General features: G+C 44.4%; 1 protein-coding gene across 22 annotated transcripts in view; it reads left to right on the forward strand.

Annotated features, from left to right (window-relative positions):
* The first annotated feature begins 3,642 nt into the window (after positions 1–3,642).
* The window catches only part of LIMCH1 (LIM and calponin homology domains 1), a 343,072-nt gene continuing 321,675 nt past the window's right edge, over positions 3,643–25,039 (forward strand). For all 22 annotated transcript variants that reach the window (XM_074039671.1, XM_074039672.1, XM_005554772.4 and 19 more), the window contains exon 1: positions 3,643–3,807. In XM_074039671.1, the coding sequence (XP_073895772.1) occupies positions 3,712–3,807 (96 nt within the window). In that variant the 5' untranslated portion in view covers positions 3,643–3,711. The remainder of the gene's footprint in view (positions 3,808–25,039) is intronic.

Consider the following 25,039-nt stretch of genomic DNA (forward strand, 5'->3'; position numbering starts at 1 on the left):
ACAAAAAAATAGGAAGAATAAATAAGATCTAGTATTTGATAGCACAACAGGGTGACTATAGTCATTTAATTGTAAATTTAAAAATAAGTAGGCCGAGCGTGGTGGCTCATGCCTGTAATCCCAGCACTTTGGGAGGCCAAGGTGGGCAGATCATAAGGTCAGGAGATCAAGACCATCCTGGCCAAAATGGTGAAACCCTGTCTCTACTAAAAATACAAAACATAGCCTGGCGTGGTGGTGGGCACCTGTAATCCCAGCTACTTGGGAGGCTGAGGCAGGAGAATCGCTTGACCCTGGGAGGTGGAGGTTGCAGTGAGCCCAGATTGTGCCACTGCACTCCAGCCTGGGTGACAGAGTGAGACTCTGTCTCAAAAACAAACAAACAAAAACTAAAAGAGTATAACTGGATTGTTTGTAACACAAAGATAAATGCTTGAGGTAATGGATATGCCATTTACTTTGGTGTGATTATTACACATTTCGTGCCTTTAACAAAATATCCCATATACCTCATAAATGTATATACCAGCTCTGTATCCACAAAGATTGAAAATTTAAGTAAATAAAAAACCATAAAATCATTAGCTCCTAAAGAGCATAGTCTTTTGTATCTTCCACATAGTAGGTTCTTAACAACTATTTATGGATATTATTGATAGCAGCACTAGGTTTGAATTCTATTATGGTTCTAAGTCTGTGAGTCTTTGGTAGCCTGTGCGAATTTGTGATTGGTAAAAGCTCAGAAAAAGCAAATGTTACCTTATGATTATAAACCTTAAAAGATGTAAAATGTATTTTCACTGAAAGAAAAAAGGTTTTAGTTTAAATGCCAATTTCAATGCCAGATATATCAGGGATATGATAAACTTTCATACTCATTTTCAAATGAATTCAGATATACCATCTGGGCTAGCTGACTTACCCTCCTCCTAGTTACTCCATGCAGTGGAACCTGCCTATATTAGCCCATTCTCATACTGCTATAAAGAGATACCTGAGACTGGGTAATTTATAAGGGAAAGAGGTTTAATTGACTCACAGTTCCGCATGGCTGGGGAGGACTCAGGAACTTACAATCATGGCAGAAGGCGATGAAGAAGCAAGTGCCTTCTTCACAAGGCAGCAGGAGAAAGAGAACAAAGAGGGAGCTGCCAGACACTTTTAAGCCATCAGATCTTATGAGAGCTCATTCACTCTCATGAGAACAGCATGGTGGAAACTGCTCCCATGATCTAATCACCTCCCACCAGGTCCCTTCCTCAACATGTGGGGATTGCAATTCAGATTATAATTGAAGATGAGATTTGGGTGGGGACATGGAGCCAGACCATGTCACTGCCCAAAGCCATGTATTGTATTAGTGTACCAGAGTCATTTTGTGAACTATTTGCTTTGCCATGTTTCTTTATGGAAACAGGGTCATCTTCTGCCCACATGTCTTTAGCCCTTTCCCATGCTTGCCTTCTTTATCTTTTCTTTGTATACTTTTCCCTCCCTCTGTTTTGGACAACAGGGTGGAGGTGAGGATCAGTGGTCTATACTCAGCAACTGCTTGTTTGTCAGGTCCAGCTTTGGTCTGTTTACATTCAGTCCCCTTGTTCGTGCCTTTCACAATGATTCTGCTGGATGACTATATCCACCTCATTTTAGATGAGGAAACTGAGGCACACCCTGTAAGTGGCAGAGTCTGGACAGGACTCTGTCTAGTTTGGTGTGCAGTTAGGAGCAGACCTGGCGCCAGGCTGTCTGGGCTTGAATCCAACCCTCCCTGTCCACCAGCTCTGTCCCCTGGTTTCCTCCTAGGAATGATAATAGTCCTATCTTACAGGGCTGGAATAAGGATTGAGTTAGTCAATTATTTGTAATGCACTTAGAACAGTGCCTGGCATAGCATAAGTGCCACATAAGTGTTTTCAAAGTAAATAAACTAAAGCCTGTCTGACTCCAAAGCTGGTAATGGTGGAATTTTAGGCCTGCTTTTTGTTCCATTCCCCTATTATAGCAGCAGAATTGGACAAAGATTAAACTCGGATTCTGGATGGGGAACAGAGATTTAGCGGCTGAGGCACCCAGGTGACCTCTGGCCACCGTCAGAAATCTCCTGTCAGCAGCCATTCTGAAGAGGGGAATCCATTAGCTTGAGGTCCCAGCGCCGGGCTCACATAGGTCAGAGCTCCCTGGTGGCCTACCAGGGGATACCCAGGCAACAATCTAAAAGGTAGTGTGTACCCCTCACCCGCAGTCGGGACCTGGCCTGCCTCTCCCAAGCTATCATTCCCGCCTGGTGCTCTCCTCACCAGCTCCAGTCTTGCTAGCCTGCTGCTGGCTCATCCATCTGGAATTCTTCCCCCAGACTGTTACACAGTTAAATCTCCCTCACTCCTGTCACCTCTTCAGGACATTTCCTTACAGACACCTTCCTTCATCATCACTTGGGCTCTAGTGCAAAACAGAAGGCGTGCTCAAGTGGGAGTGGCCGAGGAGAGTTTAAAGGAAGGGTTAGAAAAAAGTGAGCCGGGTCGGGAGACCATAATGGGATGGGGAAGCCTTTACCATACCTAGGCCTGGGAGGTTTAGTGGGACAAAAGGAGACGGGGAACCTTCTGGAAACCCCCTACCCACCTGCAGGAAGGGACGAGATAAATAAATGCACGTCTCTCCTTAGCTCACTGACCATCTGCCTCCCTCCCATTAGTGGAACCGGGACTCACAGGTCAGCCTCCCAGTCAAAAGGGGGGAAGGCTATCGGAAATTACCCCGCGCTTTTTCTTCCCAAGTCATTATCTTCTCCTCTTCTATCCTAACAACACCCGCCACAATTATATTATTTTGATTTACATGTTTATTGTCTGTCCCGGCCCTCAATTCCTTCTACAATGTAAATACCTCGAAGGCAAGGTAGGGTGTCTATGTTATGTGTGTGTGTGTTTCCGTCTCTGCGTCCCCAGCGCCTGGCCCAGTGCCTGACGCATAGTAGGTACACAGTGACTGTTGGTTGACTGCATCGACAGACTAGGACACAGATAGCTTCCCTGGAGAAGGAAAAGCTCATCGGGGTCGTTTTTCTTTTTCTTTTTACAAAAAGATCAGGTGGCTGTGTACTTCCCGGCGCCGGGCCAGGGGCTGCCCCGCCTTGCCCCAACCTCTGCGGCCAGGAGGGACTGCAGGTGCTGCGCGGCCCGCTAGTCCTCCCGCTCGGGTGCCGCAGCGCCGGCTCCCCCGGGTCCGGGTGCGCCCCGCTGGGCGCGCGTCTCCCATACGAGGCCAGACCCGTCAGCCCGCCCCTCGGCAGCCGGCCGGGCGCAGGGACGTGCGGGGCGGCCAGTGGAGTCCCTCTACCAGGCCGGGTGTGAGCGGGAGGGAGACACGCAGCGCTCACTCCGGGTTATTTTTAGTCAGTAGCTGTGCCCCCCCTCCCCGGGGGCGGAGCGGCCCGCCAAGGTGGGGAGGAGAAGAAGCTCCTGGCGCCTCCGCGCTCGCTCCCGCGGGGCACTCGCGGCGCGTTGGAGCCCGGGCGGCTCTGGGAACAGCTGCCGCGGCGTCCTCTAGCAGCTCGCGGCTCTCCCCGGACCTGCGCCGGCCGGGGGCGGGGAGAGGCGGGGAGGGGAGGCCGGCGGGCGGGAAGGGGCGGGGAGCGCGCTCCTGCGGCGGCGGCGGCGGCGGCGGCGGCCGTCCTCATCCCGGCGCTCGAGCGGACGCGGGGCTGCGCAAATGGCTTGTCCCGCTCTCGGTCTGGAAGCTCTTCAGCCCCTGCAGCCCGAGCCGCCCCCCGAGCCCGCCTTCTCCGAGGCGCAGAAGTGGATCGAGGTAGGTGCGGGTGGCTGGCGGGCGGCCTTGCACTGGCGCCCTGAGCCACGGACCCGCGCACGCTCGGACCGCAGGTCCAGCCTCGCCTTCCCCCAACCCCCCCGCTTTCTTTTGCCGGCTGCTCCAGGTCACCCCTTGGGCCTCGGCGAGCCGCGAAACCCTAGCGCTTTGGCACGGGAATCCCGGGCCAGGGTGGGCGTGAAAGGGGATACTGCAGTCTAGCTGCGCGTGAGGGCAGGAAGGGATCCCCTGCGCCTCCATCCTTCCTGCCCGCTGGCCTCGCAAATCTCAGCTCGCGCCGCTTCCAGGCGCTGCCAAGGGAAGCGCAGTGCTAGCAAAGCGTTGCAAAGGCGCAGGAAGCGCGAGTCCCCAGAGACTTCACCGGTGCTCGCATTTCGGGGTATCTTGCTTCTGGTCCCACATTTCGCCCCTTGCCCTCCTACCCGCACCTTTCCGGAGCGGAGTTGGCGGTGTCTCCACGGAGGCGCATACCCACTGGAGCCTCTTGCTGTATTCCTGGCACCGGGTCAGGTGTGAGGCTGGCACAGTGCGCAGGGCCGGGGTAGCCTGCAAGACCCACCTGCGAGCACGCATCCGCATAGACGCTGCCCAGCCTTTGGCGACACCCGCCCCTCTCCATCCCAGGGTCGGCAGGGTCGGTTCCGAAGTACGGGGTACCCGGTCTGGTTGGCATATTTCACTTCTTAAATGACTCGTTGGCAGGCCAGAGAAATCACTGGAGCTCTCGGCTCAGTCCAGGAAGCGCTCGCTGGGTGATCCTGATTCACGATATCTATCAGTAGATGCAGCTTGGTAGCCCCAAGCTCCTGAAATGACCTGTCTGCGGGGTTCAGGACGCTTGAAGGGCATGAAGGGGAAAGGTGACCCCCCTATGATTAGTGCAAGGAGCCTCTGCTTCGATGGGTGGCCTTTCTGGAGGCTTAGTGGAAGGTATGAATTTGGCCTTGTTTCCCTCAGTGACAAGCAGCCCTCTTTGCCTGGTAGTTCAGAGGAGGAAGTGTACCGCTAAATCATGACCCAGCAGTGTTGAAGCTTCCAGAATTCCGCCTGTCACTTAGTGACTCCCTACTCCGTTCAGCATCATGGTTCTCAAGAAGCTGCTCGAGTAACAGAGCTCCAAGTACAGATTTAAGCCTGCTGAGCTTCCTGCAGAAACCACCCTCACTTAATGTTGCTCTCCTGCTCCAGCCAGAGAGCTGTACCCTACAGGGTTAACCTGCTTCCCGCAAGCAAGAGTGCTACTTAAGAGTTTAGAAACATCTATTTGAAAATAGGGCTCAAGAAACAAAACAATGAACATGAGGATTGTCTTGCTGAAAGCCCCAGGCATGTCTCATAATTTCATAGCTCACCATCAGATGAGAAAAAGACCTTGGCTTTTTTATTTTTGATATGTGGCTGGAACGGTTTGGCGTGTGACAGGTGCCTCTCTCTGTGTTGCATATTTAGGCTCCCAGGATACACAGGAAGCATTTGTAGTTACTGGCTTGGTGCAGAGTTGGATAACTATTTTTCAGGTTCTTGAACTTTAAAATTCTCAGGAGAGATTTCGAGTGTGGGTAGGGGTAAGGGGAGGATCTAGAAGGAGAACAGTCTTACTATTCTTGAAGGCAAGTGATTTATTCTCAATTTCCTTAACTGTGAGTATCGTTGACATATTCTCTTTTAAAAAAATGTATTGTGGTATAAGTTACACACGTAAAGGTGCACACACCTGAAGTTTACACCTCCATGAATTTTGACATATGTATATTACTATAGCCCCCACCTAAATCAAGATACAAAATGTCTCCTTTGGCCCAGATTACAGTTTGCTTTTAAGAGGTAGTATATTTCAGGCTATTATGCAGTGCAGAGTATTAGCTTTAATATCACGTTTAAGAAAAGGAAGAAGAGATTCCTTAAGAAAGTAGAGCCTCATTAAGCCCTATAGACAGTTTGGCATTGTTCTTGATGCTTTACCATTCATACCAATTTAAGAATGTTAAAACCGTAATGGGGCATGCGTGGCTTTAGGACCAGGCATCCCAGGCGAGCTGCATGTGCATTATTGAATTGAAGCCCTATCTCCTTTCAATTGTTGGGTTCAGTTTCAGGGAAAGGAGAGCTTCCCCCTCCCAGGCTTTATAAAAAGGTAATTGCTCCAGGGGAAAGATAGAGACCTCCCCCTTCCTTCCCAGAGGTTCTTCTTGAAATGTAAATGCTGTGTCTGCAAACCAGGGGAACCCAGGAGTTGTAACAGATGGTTTTGCATGCAGTTGCCTTGTGAACAAAGATTCCTCAGCTAATATAGCAATAATGTAGTACTTAGGGCCAGCAAATTCCCGGGGCGGGGGGGGGGGGGGGGGGGGGGGGGCGGGGGGGGGGATTGTTATCTCGAGACAGTTGCAGCTCCTCTAGGGGCCGCATTGTCTCTGGCAACATCTTCATTGGTAGGGCTTTGTTTTTACTTTTATTCAGTTGGTGATTAAATTTCCCATAGGTTTTTTTTTTTTTCTTTCTTCTTTTTGAGTAGTCGGGAATTTCACCCTTTCATAAAAATGTTCCTTTGGGTGGAGCAAGTTAATAAACAAACTTTGCTGCTTGTCTCGCCTTGGTTCTCGGTCTTCCTTGAGTCATGGATTGGCAAGAAAACATTCATTCTTAATAAAGGCTCAGGGAACCAGCTCCAGGACGTAACTTGTTAGTGAGGAATTTCTCGGCCTGCAGCCTTGGCTATTTGAGGACCATGTTACTGGGCAGGAAATGTGGCCTGGGAACCATTCCCCCACCTCAGCACCCCTCCCCTCACTCCTTCCTTAGCTGGCAAAGGTGAAAGCTCTAATGGAGCTCTAGATGGTCACAGACCATGTGGGGACAGCCCTGTAACACTCCTAGTGACTTTTTATAGCTGTAGGAACAGGCTGCACATCTTACTGTGTGTTTGGGAAGACTCCTAGAGGAGACAGCAAACTTGAAGTAGTAACTCTGGCTAGCAGCAGGCAGGGGAGTGACTAACTTCTTTCCATACTACTTTTCTAGAAGGCCTTAGTAACAACAAAATAACTAAGAGTTATTATTGAGAGCATCCATAAAACAGGATACTAATAACAGCTCCTATTTCATAGGAGTGCTGTCAGGATTAAATCAATTAATATATTTAAAATGCTTCAAACAGTGCCCAGTACATAGGAAGTGCTGTGTAAGTATGGTTAGTAGTAGTAGTACCATTATTATTACCACTGCTATTACTTTTACTACTACTATTATCATTATGCTCATTATTACTACTATTGCTATTGCTATTGTTTTTTCCGTTGTTAATAACAACTAAGGTTGATTTTGAAAGAAATGATTCAGAATACCAAATTTCCAGGGTAGAAAATATGATTTAATTGCCTACTGATTTCATCCTGTTATCTCACTCTGTTAACTCTGGATACCTGGAGTAGAAGTTAACTAGATGCTACATGTCACTCTAATTTGCACTAAAAGTGACTTGGGGATCAGAGAAAAACCTTTAATATCTACTCATAAAATGATCTTGGTAGTCCATCAAAGCTTAGAAAATTATTCCTCAATATTATGCTGAATATGTAAGTTTAATGTGTAATCTTTGTTACCAAACTCCTAGCAGAATGTTCAATGCCTCTTCTCTTGTAGATGATCTAATATTAAATCATTATACAAATAATGGGTCCAAATGTTCATCTAAATGCAGCAGAGTTTTATTCACTGAAGTTGTGTCAACTGCTAGGAATAAGAGTAATTCTTCCATTGATTTGCTTTCCCTCTTCCTCCCTTCTTTTATTCTTTCCTTCTTTTTTTCTGGTGGCATTTATTGAGTTACAAGAGTTTATTGGTAGGTTAGATGACTCTGATTTTCCTGATTCCCTGCGTCTCTTGGCCTCACCACCCACAACAATATTTATCTGTTCTAATCTGTGGTTCTTCTTTTCAATGCCAAACACTTTCTGAAGAAACAGATGTCCTTCAGCTTGGTTTCGGTTATGATTTGGAACAGGTTCCCAGGCCTTTAGGGAGGGACTGGAAATTTCAACCCAACTCAGCCTTATTTCTCAACTTGAGAAGTTCCTGGACTCCTTTACCTTCAATCAGAGTGTGCCCATGGGGCTTGGTGATGAATACAATCTTATTGGTGACCTAATCCATACTTCACAAGAGTGAGAACTAGTGCTGGAAGGGATCAGTTTCTCATTTTGGTTCATTCCCTGCTGCCCACATAGAATTGTTTTCTTATTCAGCTGGGACCTAATTCTGAAGATTAAAAACACTGAGGGTATCATAGCTCTCCAAGACTGAAAGATGCTTGTGTTGTTTGGCAATAGGGAAAATTTATGAATAGCTTTTGAGATAATTTAGCATTTAATGGCCAGTAACATATGACATTTGTGATGTAATACCATAAGTTATACATGTAGTCATTCTAATTCTCCACCTCTGTAGGGACTAGACTCTTAACATCTTTTTCTCCCAACAGGTAGTTAACTTTGCAGATGGTCCTCCAGCTCTGCATAAATTGCCAAGGAAGAGGAAGAAAAAACTTTTCTGGCTGGATCAAGGAAGGAGTAGTGGTCTGAATAGATATGTAAATGAGAGCAGGCGGCATCTTTCTCACAATGACATTTAAATAGTCTAGCTTGTTTGTATACAAGAGCAGCTATGACACAATGCTGTCACATGGTAGGAAAACAGTGAGGTCCCACAGATTTGGGGAAAGGGGACGCGGAATGGGAGGTGGAGCTGGCACTTCTTGCCCCGGCATCTCCCTGGAAACCAGTTGCATCAGGCGAGCTCCAAAGGGCAGACTGAGCACTGGCTACCAAGAAAGGGAAGGCTGAGCATGTGTTCCCAGCCACTGGGTCTCTTGGCCTCCTGTTCTCCGCCGACGGATGACAATAGAGCCATGATGTAGACAGTTGGCCTTGATTCTGTGGGTGGCAGTCAGTGCTAGGTGGGACTAGGAAGCTCTAGGAGTACTAGAAATTGGCCTGGCAGCTTCTCTTTTTGCTTTAGACCATTCTGAAGCTTAAAAGCATCATAGTTGGAGGATAACATGATGATAAAAATTATGGCAATGATGCTGATGTTGCTGATGATAAAAGGTACTATTTATTGAGTGCTTATTATGTGCCTGCTAAAGTCTATGTACAGTTGGCCCCCCAAGTGGTGCAAAATACATTTTGTATTTTGGCCTTGATTTTCATGGTTCAGGACAGAATCAGTTAACACTGGTTGATTTTTGACCAAACTATTCTCACTGGAATTAGATTTTCCTTTTAAGCCCAGTTCACTGTTCTGAGATTTTAAAAAAGGCACAGTACAATTTTGTAATAGAACACCTCATATATTCCTTAGGATGTGTGTGTGTTTACATTTGAGGCAGAAGAAAGGTATCAGATATGATCTTTTCTGAAGGAAGGGTAGGGTGGAAAAAAGGATGACTTCAGTGCTATTAAATGACGAAAGGAAGGGATAATAGAACTTTGGTTTTAAGTGATTGAGAAATATAAAAATAGCCTAAACTAGAGGGCTAAAGATAATATAGGGGAAAAATAGTTCTTAAAAAAATGATAGAATAATTTGAAAGACTTCTGCCTGGACATGAGATGTTACATTTCAAGGAGGAATGATGCAATGGAATTCAGTTCTACTGTGATAAAATTCCATGTTTGCAATATTGAAAACAACACTTCCAAAGAGACGCCCTCATACGTCTAACCCTGATGGGATGTGTATTAGTTTGTTTACACACTGCTATAAAGATACGACCTGAGACTGGGTAATTTATAAAGAAAGGAGGTTTAATTGACTTACAGTTCCATGTGGCTGGGGAGGCCTCAAGAAACTTATGATTGTCATGGAAGGCAAAGGGGAAGCAAGACAGGTCTTATATGGTGGCAGGAGAGGGACAGCAAGTGAAGACGGAACTGCCAAACGCTTTTAAAACCATTAACTTTCATGAGAACTCACTCACCATCATGAGAACAGCATGGGGGAAACCGCCCCCATGATCCAATTGCCTCACCCCTGACATGGGGGGATTACAACTGGAGATGAGATTTGGGTAGGGACACAGAGCCAAACCTTATCAGGATGGCTAGTGTATCTCAGGGAATTACCTTTGGCATCAGGAAAAGGACAGATGATGTAGTCATATAAGATGCACCTAAGAAATAACTTGGCTGACACCTTTTCCCACTGTCAGCAAAACTGTGCTCTATGCTGAGACCTTAAGAATAAAATATTGGTTAGGGTGGGAAAGCGCCATGTTTCCGCTGCCCTGCATTTTGCCTGTGAGAGTTACTCTTGTGTGGCTATTGGAGGCTGCAGCTTGGCCTCCTGGTCAGTGTAAGTTAGGGACTGCCCCACCCATTCATCCCTAGATAGCCCATTAGGAGGCCATGGAGGAATACACCTGCACTTGCTTTTAAAGTCAAGGTCAGCTGGGTGCGGTGGCTCCCGCTGAGGTTGAGGTGGGCAGATCACCAGGTCAGGAGATCGAGACCATTCTGGCTAACACAGTGAAACCCTGTCTCTACTTAAAAAAAAAAAAAAAGAAAAATCAGCTGGGCTTGGTGGTGGGCACCTGTAGTCCCAGCTACTCGAGAGGTTGAGGCAGGAGAATGGCGTGAACCTGGGAGGCTGAGCTTGTAGTGAGCCGAGATTATGCCACTGCACTCCAGCCTGGGCGACAGTGCAAGACTCCATTTCAAAAAAAAAAAAAAAAAAAAAAAAAAAAATCAAGGTCAAGAACAGAAGGACTTGTGGCTTTTTCATTTTCATGACCGAACAGTGTTAAAAAAAATTCCTCAGCCTTATTTTTTTTACCAAGTGTGTTCACCAAATGGGTCTGCAACAAGTGAGGAACTGAAATTATATTTATTGCGATCAGTACATCACTATCTTTTTCTCCCCTCAGAAGTGTTTAAAAAATATTTTGAACAATTATTTTAATTGAATATCTTACTACAATTGAAATTGAATGAAAGCTACAATAAGCTCAGTCAAATTGTTAAAATATGAAAATAATTATTTGAGAGGCTTGGCTATCACTCATTTGTAAGTTTGCTTCAGTATAAACAGCGACAAAGATAAGCATTAATATTTTAATGTGTGAAAGTGTGGTTTCAAAAATTATTTCCTGAAAAGTGTTTACTGAGCTCCAACAATGTGCAGCATAGTGCTAGGCATAGTGTTAGTTAATGAACAAAATAAACATAGTTCCTGCCCTCATGAAATATACAATGTGGCGGGCGGTGGGGGAGGGACAGAGAGATTAAACAATACATATATAATTACAATTTGAAATACATACGATGAAGACAAAGAATGGGGCAGGGGGGCTTAAGAGAAAAGTACTCTTTAAAAAGACAAGGATTCTTAGTGAAAGTAAGATTTAAGCTAAGACCACTGAAGAATCCTAAGCAGGAGAATTTGATTGATGATGATTTATTGAGAAAAGGGCTTGCGTTGGATGCAAAGCATACTTTTATTATTATTGTGTATTGAAACAAGGTAGGGTAGAAGCACTCTTAAATTTCTCTAGGTCTGTTAAAGGTAGATGTGTGTTGGTGGTGGGGCAGGGGGTGAAGGTACCTGCCTTGGAAGTTCTTGAATATTCCTTGCAGGCCACTCAGAGTTTGCATGTAGATCCACTGTCCATTTTACATCTGAGGCACAGATAAGAACTCTTCTAAGAAAAATACAGAGAGGACTTTGGGATTTGTGTTTGAGCCTAGACTCTGGATTAAAATTCTTGGACAAAACAGAGGCTGTAGAGGCTGTACTCCACTCTTAGTAGGAAGGGGCTGCGGGAAATCTGCTTGCTTTTCAGGGAGGGAAGGTAGCCATTTTGTGTGAGACTTTGGGTGGTGACCCACAGATGTTTTCTCATTTGGGAACTTTCCCCAGATTCTTCCAAATAAGGGGGCTTTATAAACTAATAAAGCCAGGTGCCCTTTGGGAGCCTCATAAATTGTAAATCCTGGAGGTCTCTGACTGAGATTCCTTTCAACACTTGAACCCACCATTCTTAGACCCCCCTCCCCCATCTTCCCAGTCTAACATGGCTGCTAGAGAGTCGTGATCATATCACCTTTCCAGGAAGCTGGATGCAGGCAAGGCAAGTGAAGAGTGCATCCTTCCCATGTAAGGTGCCTTCCGGGAAATCCTTTCTGACATACCGGCTACTATTTTATTGCCCAGAACTTCAGGAACATGGCCCTTTCTGGGTGTAGGAGAGACTCTGGAGAAGGGTCTTTTACCCCAGGCAGGAGTAATGCTCAGATAATATTCTTGAGTTCTATTCTTCAGGAAAAAGGGGAGGATGGCTATTGGGATAGCCACACCGTGGAATGCCCCTTCTCCACTTCTCCAGGGACAAATCCTTTCAAGACAGAGCTTAAACATGACTGCCTCTGCAGCACGGTCCCTGATTCCTCTAAGCTCATTAATCCTTCCCTTCTCTGTGCACACCTGAGCCTCAGTTTTTGCCTTTTTTAGAAAAGTTGCCATATTTTATTATCACGAATGTGTGTGTGCGTGTGCGTGTGTGTGTGTGTGTGTGTGTGTGTGTGTGTAGGGGGAGATTTGCCTCCTTTGGTGAACCCCAGAACCCTGTGGCCAAGACTGGGTCTTAGTCATCACCCCATTCCTTCCTTGTTTCAGCCAGGCTGTAGCTCGCTAGGGCCCCACAGCCACATTTCCCCACTGCCTGAGCGCTTTCTCAGTGAGTCTGTGCCCAGCTACAGTTGCCTGATTGGCACTTGGACTCGGCTGTGGCGGAGAAAATAGACTCTGTTGCTGCCCTGACAGGAAGCAAAGTGTGTGCATGTGTGTGTGTGTGTGTGTGTGTGTGTGTGTGTGTGTGTGAGTGATTAAAAAAAGCAGTTTACCCAATAGTTGCCTGGAGACAGTCAGCGATTGGACACTCAGAGGGTGATTTCTCTGTTGGTCCTTGGGTGAAGATATTCTTTAGGGTGCTAAGCCTCCCTTCAAGTTGGACTGGCTCCTTGAACTTGGAGTTCCTGGCTGCAAGCCTGGAGAGCAGACATCTCTTTTCTTTAAGTAAACATGCCCCCAGCATTTGGCCCTGGGACTCTCACCTTCTCTTTCTTTCCCTAAGTCAAAGCAAACCTCTTTTTCACCTGTTATAGAAGTGTAGCTAATTCCCACTTCTTAGGATTAGGGAAAGATAGAGCACTTCCAGTGATAGTGAATCTAAAAAGAAATGGAAGAATTTTTATTATAGTGGTCACCTGTATGGGTTCTTATTAGGCAGGTATTTTTAAAGGAAAATAACCCAAAATGGCTGACTAGTAGCTGGTGTCAGTAAACGACCACGGCTGTGACTGTTAATTGTCATGACCCAGTGGGAGCACTGAGAAATAGCATCCCCTTCTCCTTTACATGGAAAAAGAAAAAAGTTGCCTGTGGAGCTGAATGTTGTCATCAGCCAACAGATGGGGTTGCCACCTGTTCCCTAGGGGACCATGCAAGATGTCATAAATAGGAGGGGCCAGTGGCCAGTAGAAGCCTGATTCATTATGCTGTTAGAGTTGACAGAGTGTGATAATAGTGATAAAAATGGCTAGTTCAGTGCCAAATAAAAATAACAGCAAACACACTTCTGGAACACTTACCACATACAAGTGGTAGTCTAGGTGCTTGCTTGAGTTCATGAGGTGGTACATTATATATAGAACAAACACCCAGCACAAAATGGGAGCACGGAAATGGTAACTGATATGCTTGGAGCCACACAGATCATCAGTGGCAGAGCTGGGATTTGAACCCAGGCAAACTGGTTCCAGAGCTTGGACTGGTGACGTCTGTGTCCCGCTGCCTTATCCTTAACAACTGCTCAGTATATATTTACTCGTTGGAAAAAGTACCTTTGCGGACCCGTTAGAAGTAAAAGCGATTTGGGTCCCAAAAAGTATTTGGGACCCGTTAGAAGTAAAAGCGAAACTTCTAAAAAGATCATGATCCCAAGTAACTACCTAACCAAGCAGGTGACTTGCCTCTCTCCCTCTCTCTCTCCATTCCCTTAATGGTTCAAGATGCTGTTTATTGAGCATCTTCTATATACATAGCACTGTTAGTTGTGAGGAAACAATTTCTTCTGTATGGCTCCCAAGCACACTTTCTGAAACTGGAGCCCTTTCAATGTTTTTTTTTTTTTTTTGAGACGGAGTCTCACGCTGTTGCCCAGGCTGGAGTGCAGTGGCGCGATCTCGGCTCACTGCAAGCTCCGCCTCCTGGATTCACGCCATTCTCCTGCCTCAGCCTCCTGAGTAGCTAGGACTACAGGCGCCCGCCACCGCGCCCGGCTAATTTTTTGTATTTTTAGTAGAGACGGGGTTTCACTGTGGTCTCGATCTCCTGACCTCGTGATCCGCCCGCCTCGGCCTCCCAAAGTGCTGGGATTACAGCCTTTCAATGTTTTTTAAAAGATAAATGTCAGGAGGGTGGTTAGGACTATGATGAAAAATCATTACAGGAGCCCAATGAACCATCGTCAGTGGGTGGAACCATTTTTATTCCCTTTCACTTCACATCCCCTCCCCCAACCTTTTTGTCCTTGATTGGGACCTGACGCCCCCACTGGATTCAAAGAGTCCTCGATGCTGAGATCCAGACTGGAATGATTATAAACAAGGGGAAGGAAAATGTGGATTTAGGGCGTCTCCCTGCCAGGCACTGTTAGGTTCTTTGCATATGGTATTCTGTTTGGTCTTTGTGTAACACAGATATCTGCTGCCCCCTGTCCCAGTTTGAGGTTCTCTACTGTGCCTGTTTCAATAAATTTCACTCATGTTAAGACTGGCAGGCCTGATCCCATGTAGCTCCTGAGTCCCCACATGGTACCCACATGATAGTCCTTCTTTTGGCCTCATCTGGCACCTCCCAACAGCAGCTCCACTCTTAGACCTCTCGCGTGGCACAGGTTCTGGTGTTCTGAACAAATACAGTTGGCTATTTTATAATGTGGGTTTCTGTAATGAGGATTATTACATATGCGATTGGGAAATAGGAGAAGCATGCTTGGAAAGGTGCAAGTTGCGATGGTTCGTGTGAGATTTTTATGAGCACTTGCATATTTTGTACCACCAAATAGCAGTAGTTGAAAACAAAATAGGATAGTAGAAGTGAACACAACCAGCCAGGAGGTGAACACCCCTCTTCTTGCTCTAGACTCCATTTAGCTTTGTGTTGATTGAAAGGTCTGGTTTTCCCAGATCTTTCTGCATTTTCCTCTTATCTCCATAACACAGCAGCCTCGGTCTTTCCTCACACCCTTCCACCATGCACTCTGGCCCCTGCCTTTTTGTGAAATCCTCCGTTCTGTAATAGGAAATAGAAAACATCTTTTTATCTGTGCTGGTAATTTTTAGTGTTCTTGTTTTTGTTAGGGCTCTGGTTGCAAAGCTGAATGGGGTTTGGGCCTTTTACATGAACTCTGTATTTTCCATAAGCCCTGTTATTTTTAGTGTGTGATTTTGTAGGATACAAGGTTTTTGGCTGGCTGTCTTAGTTTGGGACATTATTCATACATTTACAGGAATATGGATACTGTTTTATGGTAGAAACACTTAGATATTAATATTTTGTGTGGATAGTATCTCTCACACACTCACCCACACAGATGCATAAAATAATACCTTAAAGATTCCCAGTGCTGGAGCCTGGGATCTTGGGTCATATGGAAAACTTTTTCTTTAGAAATTTCACATTTCCTTTCTGCTGTCAGAAGACCTTGGACAACATTTCCAGGAGAAGCTTCTCTTGCCTTTGGAGGAGGTAGTTGAATATTGTCTGTGTGTGTGTTTTTCTGATCCATTTTTCTTTGGGATTTTGTGCCTGGGTACTACATAAAGCAGCACTCTTTTCACCCAGGGAACCTACAGGAGTTACTTATTGTGAGTGAGAAACTCAAGTGAGTTGGAAATGAGGAAACTGAGACTTGAGGGTTGGCGATTTGTCTGCGGGTCAGTGACTTCTTGGCTGCAATTGTTCCTGTTCTCTGGAGCCCTGTCTACACTAGTATATGAGTATTGGCAATTTGTCTCAGTTTGGGACATCATTCATTCATCATATAGTTATTGAGCATGTCCTAGGGACTCAGTAGTATGAGAGACAAATGTGGGGTTTCCATTCCATCTGGAAGGACGTATGCTGAGCACAGAATCACGTGTGTGATGCATGTTCAGAAAGGGAAGAGCAAGTTGGTCTGGAACACGAAGAGGACTGGGATCTCCTTTGGTCTAAGGGGCAACAGGACAGCCTCTCTGAGGAAGTGCTATGTAAGCCGAGACCCCAAGGATGAGCAGGGGTTGGCCAGCAAAAATGAGAAAGAAATCACGTTCTAGGCCGACACTTAAGGCTGTGTGGAGACTCTAATGGAAGAGCTGAAGGAGACCAGTGAGGGAGGAGCTTTGGGAGTCGGTACAAGGGAGGTGCAGGATGAAGCTGGAGTGTCCTGCAGGAAAGCTGCATGGTCCTGGCACCGAAGATAGGAATCCTCTGTGCTGCTTGGCCCGGCCTGGGCCATGGCTGGCCTTGTCTGGGAGGACAGCAGTTGGATTTTCTCCAAACTCTTTCAAATTACTATAGTTCCTGACAAAAGAATAGAAACATAGCTAACATTTATGAGAGCTTATGGCCTGGCAAACTCTGTCCTAAGCACCTAACTTTTCAACCATCCTATGAGCTAGCTACAAACTCTATTACTACCATCAAATGTAGAAATGAGTGAATGGCTAAGGGTTATACAGTCATTAGATGGTAGAGCTGATCTTCAAACTCATGCAGTCTGGCTGCTTTACCTATACTCCTAACCACCATGCTATGGGGTATGATATGGTTTGGATTTATGTCCCTGCTCAAATCCATGTTGAATTGTAATCCTCAATGTTGGAGGAGGTGCCTGGTGGGAGGTGATTGGATCATGGGGGCAAATTTCCCACTTGCTGTTCTTGTGATAGTGAGGGCGCTCTCATGAGATCTGGTTGTTTAAAAGTATGTAGCACCTCCCCCTGCTCTCTCTTCCTCCTGCTCCTACCATGCAGGACATGCCTGCTTCCCCTTCTGCCATGATTGTAAGTTTCCTGTGTCTCCCCAGCCATGCTTCCTGTAGAGCCTGCAGGACTGTAAGCCAATTAAACCTTTTTTTGTTATAAATTACCCAGCCTCAGGTAGTTTTATATAGCAATGTGAGAATGGACTAATACAGGGTGCAAATTCTGGCTGTTGGCCAAGGGTGTCCGTGAGGGATATTGATGAGGGGGAACAGCAGTAAAGAGCTGGGGGCAGGAGGGTAGAGGTAGGGGATGCCTAAGGATGCTGGAGGCCAGTGTTGGCTTTAGACATGTTTTCTATATTTTAAAAGAAACTCCAAAAATAAGTCCTCTCACCTTGACAGTTGTTGCCATCTGGGAAGGACAGTGATTGTGTACAAAGAGGGCTCCAGGCATCTCCCAAACCTCACATTCTGATGTGTAGGGACTCTGGTTCCCAAGCAGCCTGATGCACCCTGGTATTGCTCTGACATGATAGGCCACTCATTTTTAACTGCCATCAAGAGTTGTAAGTAGTATAATATATTTAAAAATGTATTTCTTATTTGATTTTAAACTGTGTGTGTGTGTTTAATAATTTTTTCATTCAATTTTTGTTTTGTTTTAGTTAGCATTCTTATGGTTGCAAGCAACAGAAATCCAACCAAAACTGGCTCTAAAAAATAGACAGTTGATTGCTCATTGATGGTCTGGAGGTAGATCCCTACTTCAGATAAAGGCTGACTCAGCAGCTCAATGATATCAGTAAGGACCTGGATTTTCTCTGTCTTTCCACCGTGCTGTGCACTGTGTGGCTTTATGCTCTGGCTTTACATGGGGCCTCCACACCTGCCCTACCCCACTTCAGAAGGTCCAGGCTTTTCCACTGAGGGCTGGCTGGGAAAGAGTGACTCCAGTCCTCAAGTTCTCTTTACACCCTGGGCAGAGAAAGAGAAAGAGAACACATTCCTCATTCACGATCACCAGGGGAATAGATGAGTTGATTAGCCTAAGCCAATCAGACTTCACCTGGTCCATCCCTATCAAAGATGCTGGCTGCTACCCAACAGAGAAGCAGTGAATTCCCTAGAGGAAAATCTGGGTGCTTTTAGTAGAAGAATGGGTAAAGTGGATGCCAAAGAGGCTACCACCAATTGTTACTAACATTTTATTAAAAATTTGGTAATATACAAGAACACACACAGATAATAAGGGAAGGAAGGAAATAATTAAAATGAACTATTCAGAACAGTGACTACTTCTTGGAGGGGAGTATAAGATTATAAGCTGGGAGTGGTTAAAAAGAGGCATTAATAGATTGTTTTATTCATATTTTTACAAGACTAGAACAGTGCTATTTTTAGAGGTATCGCTGAATGTCAAGTGCCAAACCCACACCTAATTGGTTCTGTTAGGTGTAAAAATGCCATTGAACAAACTGGATTGATTTTTGAACTGTTGATTAAAAAATAAAAATGTTCATTCTGGGTACTTCAACTCTCTTTTCTTCTCAATATATATGAACTTTTACACTGAATTATTATAGCTTTAAAAAGATGTTAGAAATGACAGTATCCAATACCAGTATCTGATTTGTTTTTTCCCATTTAATTTCATATTTCTCAGGTAAAGATATATATTTTTTGGAGCCTGAAGCCTAGAAATAGCAAAACCATGCAGTTGCTGTTCATCAGACACTCTGGGTCCGGGGGTGTGCAGCTCTGTGCCTGAGCAGTCCCCAGGCATGTGGGGCCTTTCTAAAAGTGGATACAGCGGCTGTTGCCCACTGATCCTCTGTGCTGAGTGACCCAGATTGGCACAGCGCAGCTGGGTTCTACCAGGGCGAGTACGGGAAAGAGGAGTAAAAATAAAAACTGGTTGGATGGCTTAGGTGGAGTCAGGATACTTGAAAGCTCACAGGTTACTTTGCTGATTCTTGGGCAGATTTTTCCTTTTTTCTTTTTTGAGGGGATAGTGATGGTTCCAATAACAGTTTTCTAGGTTTCTTGGATTTGGCAAAATAGTTTCATACAGAACAGCAAAATGAAGTGAGGGGTGCTTTTTCTATATGTAGAAAATATGTTTTTTTTGAGATGAGAACGTTTTGCCCTTGACATGAGTTTCTTATTTACTCTATTCAACATTCAAGTCTTTAATAAACTTTTTCCCCAAAGGTATCTCTTTTATGGAGTTACTTTCTGAATGAAGACATTTCTGTCTTTTTTTGTTAATAGAATGAAATGTACTTGCCATTATAGTTTCTATATAGTTTTCTATGTTATCTAAGAAAAATGAGTAACAGTGTTTAGGTATGGTGTCAAGGTATCCACCCAGAGTAGTCGTTCAATCTCTGCCACTGTTTGGCATTTTGACATTTGTGTTTTTAAAGTATGGATTTGCTAATTTTTGAAGCTTTGGTCCGTACTATTAGAAATTTTGAGGTTTTATTTTTGGTGTTTGACCAAGAGATTTTTTTTTAATGCAAAAGCAGATTTTATGTAATGTTTTCCTCAGTTATGGATAGCTTTGATAAACTACATGAAATTTTTTCCCTCCTGAATGCTTTGTGGCTTTTAATGTAATCATCTCTCTGTGATCTGTAGACCAATAATGAAATCTCCAAATGGCCTTTGCGTTGCAATAGCAACTGAAAAGAATATTAAATATTTATACTTAAAATATATGGGACATGTGGATATAACTTCTTTTAAAGATAAAATATCCTTAAAATACCTTAGTGGTAGGAATATCCTAGTTAAGACACTTTTCTGGGAAAAATAATTTTCTGGAGTGTTTACATCATGACACTAATTTGGAATAAGAGTTCTTCTAAGAAATTTCTTATGTTTTCATTCATTAAGTTATTTACAAAATCTATTAACAGACTGCTAATAGCTATGGGTTTCCTTTTGGGGTGATGGAAATGTTCTGGAATTAGATAGTGGTGATAGTTGCCCATATGTAGTACTTAGTGAAAAACTGAAAAATGTTTAATTATAAAAGGGTGAATTTGATGGTATCTGAGTTATATCTTAACAAAAAATCTGCTAAGAGTTCTTAATGTTTTAAGCATGATTTTGAGCTCCCAAGATACGTAAACAAGCACATGAAATTAAGACTTCCAGATGTATGTACAATAATGCAGCATAACAAACCACCCCCAAACCCAGTGGCAGATAGCAATGGTATATTTTATTTTTCTTGCTTATGGGTTGAAGGGGGTCAGCTTGAGCAGCTCTGCTTCAAGTTGTGGGTTGGCTGTACTTGGCTCAAGGCTGTGGGTTACGTTCAAGTCTGTTTCATGTGTCTCCTTTCTTCTTGGACCAGAGGCTACCTGGGAGATGCTCTCTTTATGGCAAATGAATGACAGGTGCACCAGAACCCAGCCAAAACCATGCAACAAATGGATTTAAAGTCTCCACTTGCATCACATCTACTCACATTCCACTGCAAAAGCAAGTGATGTGGCCAAGCCCACAGTCAGTGGGGCAGGGAAAGGCATTCCACTCACAGTGGGAGGGGAGGGGAGTGGATATTTTTCCAGCAATACTCTCATCTACCACAAAGTCTGTTCAGGGTTCCTTGGTGCTGCAAAGGAAGATGTGAACATTCTCCCTGGGTACTGGAATGTTTAAGAGATGGGCATTGGGTTCCTTGGTGTCTTGGTTTGTTTTCTGTTGCTATAACTAAATACCACAGGCTGGGTAATGTACAAAGAAAATAAACTTATTTCTTACAATTCTGGAGACTGGGAAGTCCAAGGTCAAGGGGCTGCATATAGTGAGGGGCGTTCTTGCTAGTGGAGACTGCAGAATCCCGAGGTGGTGCGGGGCATCACATGGCAAGAAGGGCTCACTAGAGACGGCCAAACTGGTTTTGGTAAGAGACCCACTCTCGTGATAACTAACCCACTCCCTTGGTAACCCATTAATCCGGTAATTCATGAATGAATTAATCCAATCATGAGGGCCGAATGCTCGTGACCAAATCACCTCCCAGAGGTTCTATTTTTCAACACTGCTGCACTGGGGACCAAGTTTTCAACACATGAATTTTGGGGTACACACTTAAGTCATAGCACTTGGGTTGAGTCTTGAAAAATTAGCAAGCATTGTCAGTTGCATGGGACAGTAAGGGTGAGGAGAGGTGACAGCAATGGCTAGACCTTGAAGGTAGCATGAGCAGAGGCATGGAGGTGTGTGGTAGCAGAGTGCACTTGGGAAGCAGCAGAGCTGGGACATAGCATTTGGAGAGTGCTGCTGGAAGAAGACACACTGGGTCACATCAGCAGAGGCCTTGTGTGCCATGCCTGAGGGTTTGGTGCTGGAATTAAATGGGCTGGGCTCAGAGTCAGCCTGAATCACAAACTTGGCTCTGCCATTTACTAATGCTGTGACTGTGGGGGAAGTTATTTGGCCTCTCTGTGCTTTACCTCTTAATCTGTGAAATGGTGAGGGTAGTTTTAGCTACCTTGTGAATTGTGATTAGGATTAAATAAATTAATATACTCAGTGCTTGATATAAAGTCAAGTGCTCAATAAGTTTTAGCTGCTGTTAGTATTTTTTAATGGAGTTTAGATTTTATTTGTAAGCAGTGGGGTATGACTTAAAAGTAAGAAAGGGATGTGATTATATTTTGGCAAGATGACGTTGGTGGTAGTGTAGGAGATGATTACGATGGCCAGCATGGAAGCAGGGAGGCCATAGGGTTGTTGCAATAATAGAGGTAAGAGATGATGATGGCAACATCAATGGGAATGAATGTGAGAGATGTTAAAGGCGTAGAAATGATGAGATTTAGTGACTGAGTGGATATGTGAGGCGAGAGAAACAGAGAAATCCAGGGAAAGGAGGAACAAAAGATTGTAGTAGGATTTGTTCTGTATTTAAGGATGGGAGAGACTTGGACATATTAGAAGGCCTTGACGAAGGGGTAGAGAGGGAGCCATTGATTATATAACAATGAGAAGGAATGATGGATAAAACAAGTTCCCGAGACATTCAGAGAGGGAGTTGAGAGTAGATGTACATAGTAGAAGGGACACTTTAGATACTTGTCAAGAAAACTGTTAAAAGTTTTTTGATGCTGATTTAGTTATTGGTGCATAATAAGTTATCTCAAAACACAGTAGCTTAAACCAACAAATATTTATTATTTTATAGTTTCTATGAGTCAGAAATTTGGGAATGATTAGTTAGCTGGTTTTGGCTCAGGTTTTTCTTGAGGTCGCAAACAAGATATTGGCTAGGGCAGGTGTCGTCTGAAGGCTTGACTGAAGCTGGAAGATGTGCTTCTAAGATGGCTTCCTCATGTACCTGTATGCAGGAGGCCTCAGTACTTTGCTGGCTGTTGGCAGGAGGTAGTAGTTCCTGTCATCTAAGCCTCCCTGTAAGGCTGCTTGTATGTCCTTATAACATGGCAGCTGATTTCCCCTAGAGTGAATGATTCAGGAGAGCGAAAAGGAGGGCATGGTAGGACCTGGCTTCAGACTTCACATGTCACCATATCTACCAACTTATCTGCCACTGTATCGGCCACCATAGCTTCCTAAGAAGTTAGTCACTAAGTACAGCCCACACCCAAGAGGAGAGGAATTAGGCTCCACCTTTTGAAAGGAGGAGTATCAAAGAATTTGTGGACATATTTTAAAACCATCATAAGTGGCTATGCAGTTAATATGTAATTTTAACTGTAACTGGTCATTTATCATGTTTCATATATAAGGGATTCAATATTAGATATTCTGATACTAAGTCATTTGTCTAGTCCAGTCTATTTAGATAAATGGTGAGGGTAAGATAGTCTATCTAGATATATTGTCCAAAATAGGTCTAGTATTTTATTTATTTATTTTTATTTTTATTTTTTTGAGACAGTTTCACTGTGTCACCCAGGTTGGAGTGCAGTGACGCAATCTTGGCTCACTGTAACCTCCGTCTCCCAGGTTGAGGCAATTCTCCTGCCTCAGCCTCCTGAGTAGCTGAGATTACAGGTGTGCATTATCAAACCTGGTTGATTTTTGTATTGTTAGTAGAGATGGGGTTTTGCCATGTTGGCCAGGCTGGTCTCATACTCCCTGACCTCAACCTCAGGTGATCCACCCGTTTTGGCCTCCCAAAGTGCTAAGATTACAGGTGTTAGCCACGATGCCCAGCCAGGTCTAGTATTTTAAACACAGCCACCATCACCATCACCACCAACACCAAACAATACAGGAATAAAAATGCTTCCACTCTGGAATCCCAGCTGATACAGGTAATCACTGGTAATATGCACGATTTATATTGAAACTCATGTTACTGAAACTTTTGATTAATTCTGGAACCTATTATTCAAACAAAATCTTACAGAGATTTGATATCTTCTTTTCTTTTCTTTCTTCTTTCTTGTAGAGATGGGATCTCACTTTGTTGCCTAGGTGGCCTTGATCTCCTCCTGGCTTCTAGCAATCCTGCCTTGGCCTCCCAAAGTGTTGGGATTACAGGCATGAGCCACTGCGCCAAGCCTGAGATTTGATTTAATATTTTCTTTTCTTTTCTTTTTTAAAAATAAGCATGTAATAATAATTACTGCCTCCCTGCTAGTGAATAGCTCTGGCTCAGCAGTTCTCAACTGTGGCTACACATTAGAATTATTTGGGAGCTTTTGATTTAAAATGATCTGGATCAGGGCCTGAGCATTGTTATTTTATAGACGTTTTCCCCCGAGTGATTGCAATGTACAGCCAGGGTGGAGAACACAGCAGATGACAAAACAAGTGAGTAAGTTGTACTGGGTGATACTGGCAGATCTAAGATTTAAAACTTGTTTGAATGATTATGTGGGGGTGTGTGAAGCGATGTGCATCCTGGGAATACAGTTATATTTTTTCTGCCAACAACATCATTCCTAGTTCACATGATGGAATAAAATAATCAGTATTTTATGGTGCACTCTAAAGAGTAGTAGAAGGTTCTAGATGCCTGAGCAAATTTGACCACAGCTTCTTTAGGAGAATCATATTTTCTGCACTGAATCACAGATATCCCTGAGTGTAAAGTCACATCACAATCAGTCATTCTCCTTTGTATGAATGTCCTTATTTATTCATTTATTCACTAAACAGATCTTGAACACTTACTGTGTGCCAGGTAGGTACATTTAATGTCCAAGGCACTGAATGCCAGACACTAAATGCCCAAGGAAGAACTTAACCTTATTCTTAACCTAATATCTTAATATAGATTCTAGCACCAAGTCAGTGATTCTCTGTCCCATAGAGGAGACAAACAGGTGCACAAAAGTGGAGGCCAAGATAATGAAACTTAAATAACTGTACAGCACAGCACCAACCAATCAGAGCAGACCCAGTCACAGTAGTGCCCGCCATGGTGAATACTGGCTGTCTGTCAGCTCCAAGTATTGGTAATACCAAGTGCAATGTTTTAAACACCTAAAGAGGAATGTAAACAAGAGGGAGCAGAGAGAAGGGAACCACTTTTATAATTCCAAATTCATGTTTCCCTCGCAGAGGGAGCTGAATTGGTGTGGTTGGCTATACCAGTTTTCCATCCCGTCCTGTATACATACCCCTTGCCACGTGACTGCAGTTCTTCTCCCTGAAGAGGTGGAGTCTGTTTCCTGACTCCTTGGATGTGGGCAGGCCCTCTGACTTGCTTTGGCCAGTAGAATGCAGCAGAAGTGATGAGGTACCCGTTCCAAGCTTAGGCTGTAAGACACCTTGGGTAATTCTGCTTGTTCTTGCTCCTCTGTCATCACTGTGACAAGATGCCCGAGATAGCCTGCTGGAGGATGAGAGACCTGGACAAAGCCAAGTTGCCCCTCTTGCCCCAGACAAAGCTGTCCTAGATCAGCTAATAGCCAGCCAGCACCTACAGTGAAGTTTCTCAGCAGAAGCACTTTGCCGTTAGGGGTTGGATCATTGTTTGTTTTGGGGAGTTGTTCATTTTAGGATGGTTAGCATCATCCCTGGCCTCTACTCACCAGATCGCAGTATTATGCCCCCTGCCAAAGGTATGACAACCAAAAATGTCTCCAGACATTGCCAAATGCCCCCGAGAGGCAAAACAGCCTCTGGTTGAGAACTTATGCTCCAAACTTATGAGTGTGTCCAGCTAAGATCAGCAGCGCTACCTAGTTTCTGACCGCA

Source organism: Macaca fascicularis, chromosome 5, assembly GCF_037993035.2.
Source record: "Macaca fascicularis isolate 582-1 chromosome 5, T2T-MFA8v1.1".
Lineage (NCBI taxonomy): Eukaryota > Metazoa > Chordata > Mammalia > Primates > Cercopithecidae > Macaca > Macaca fascicularis.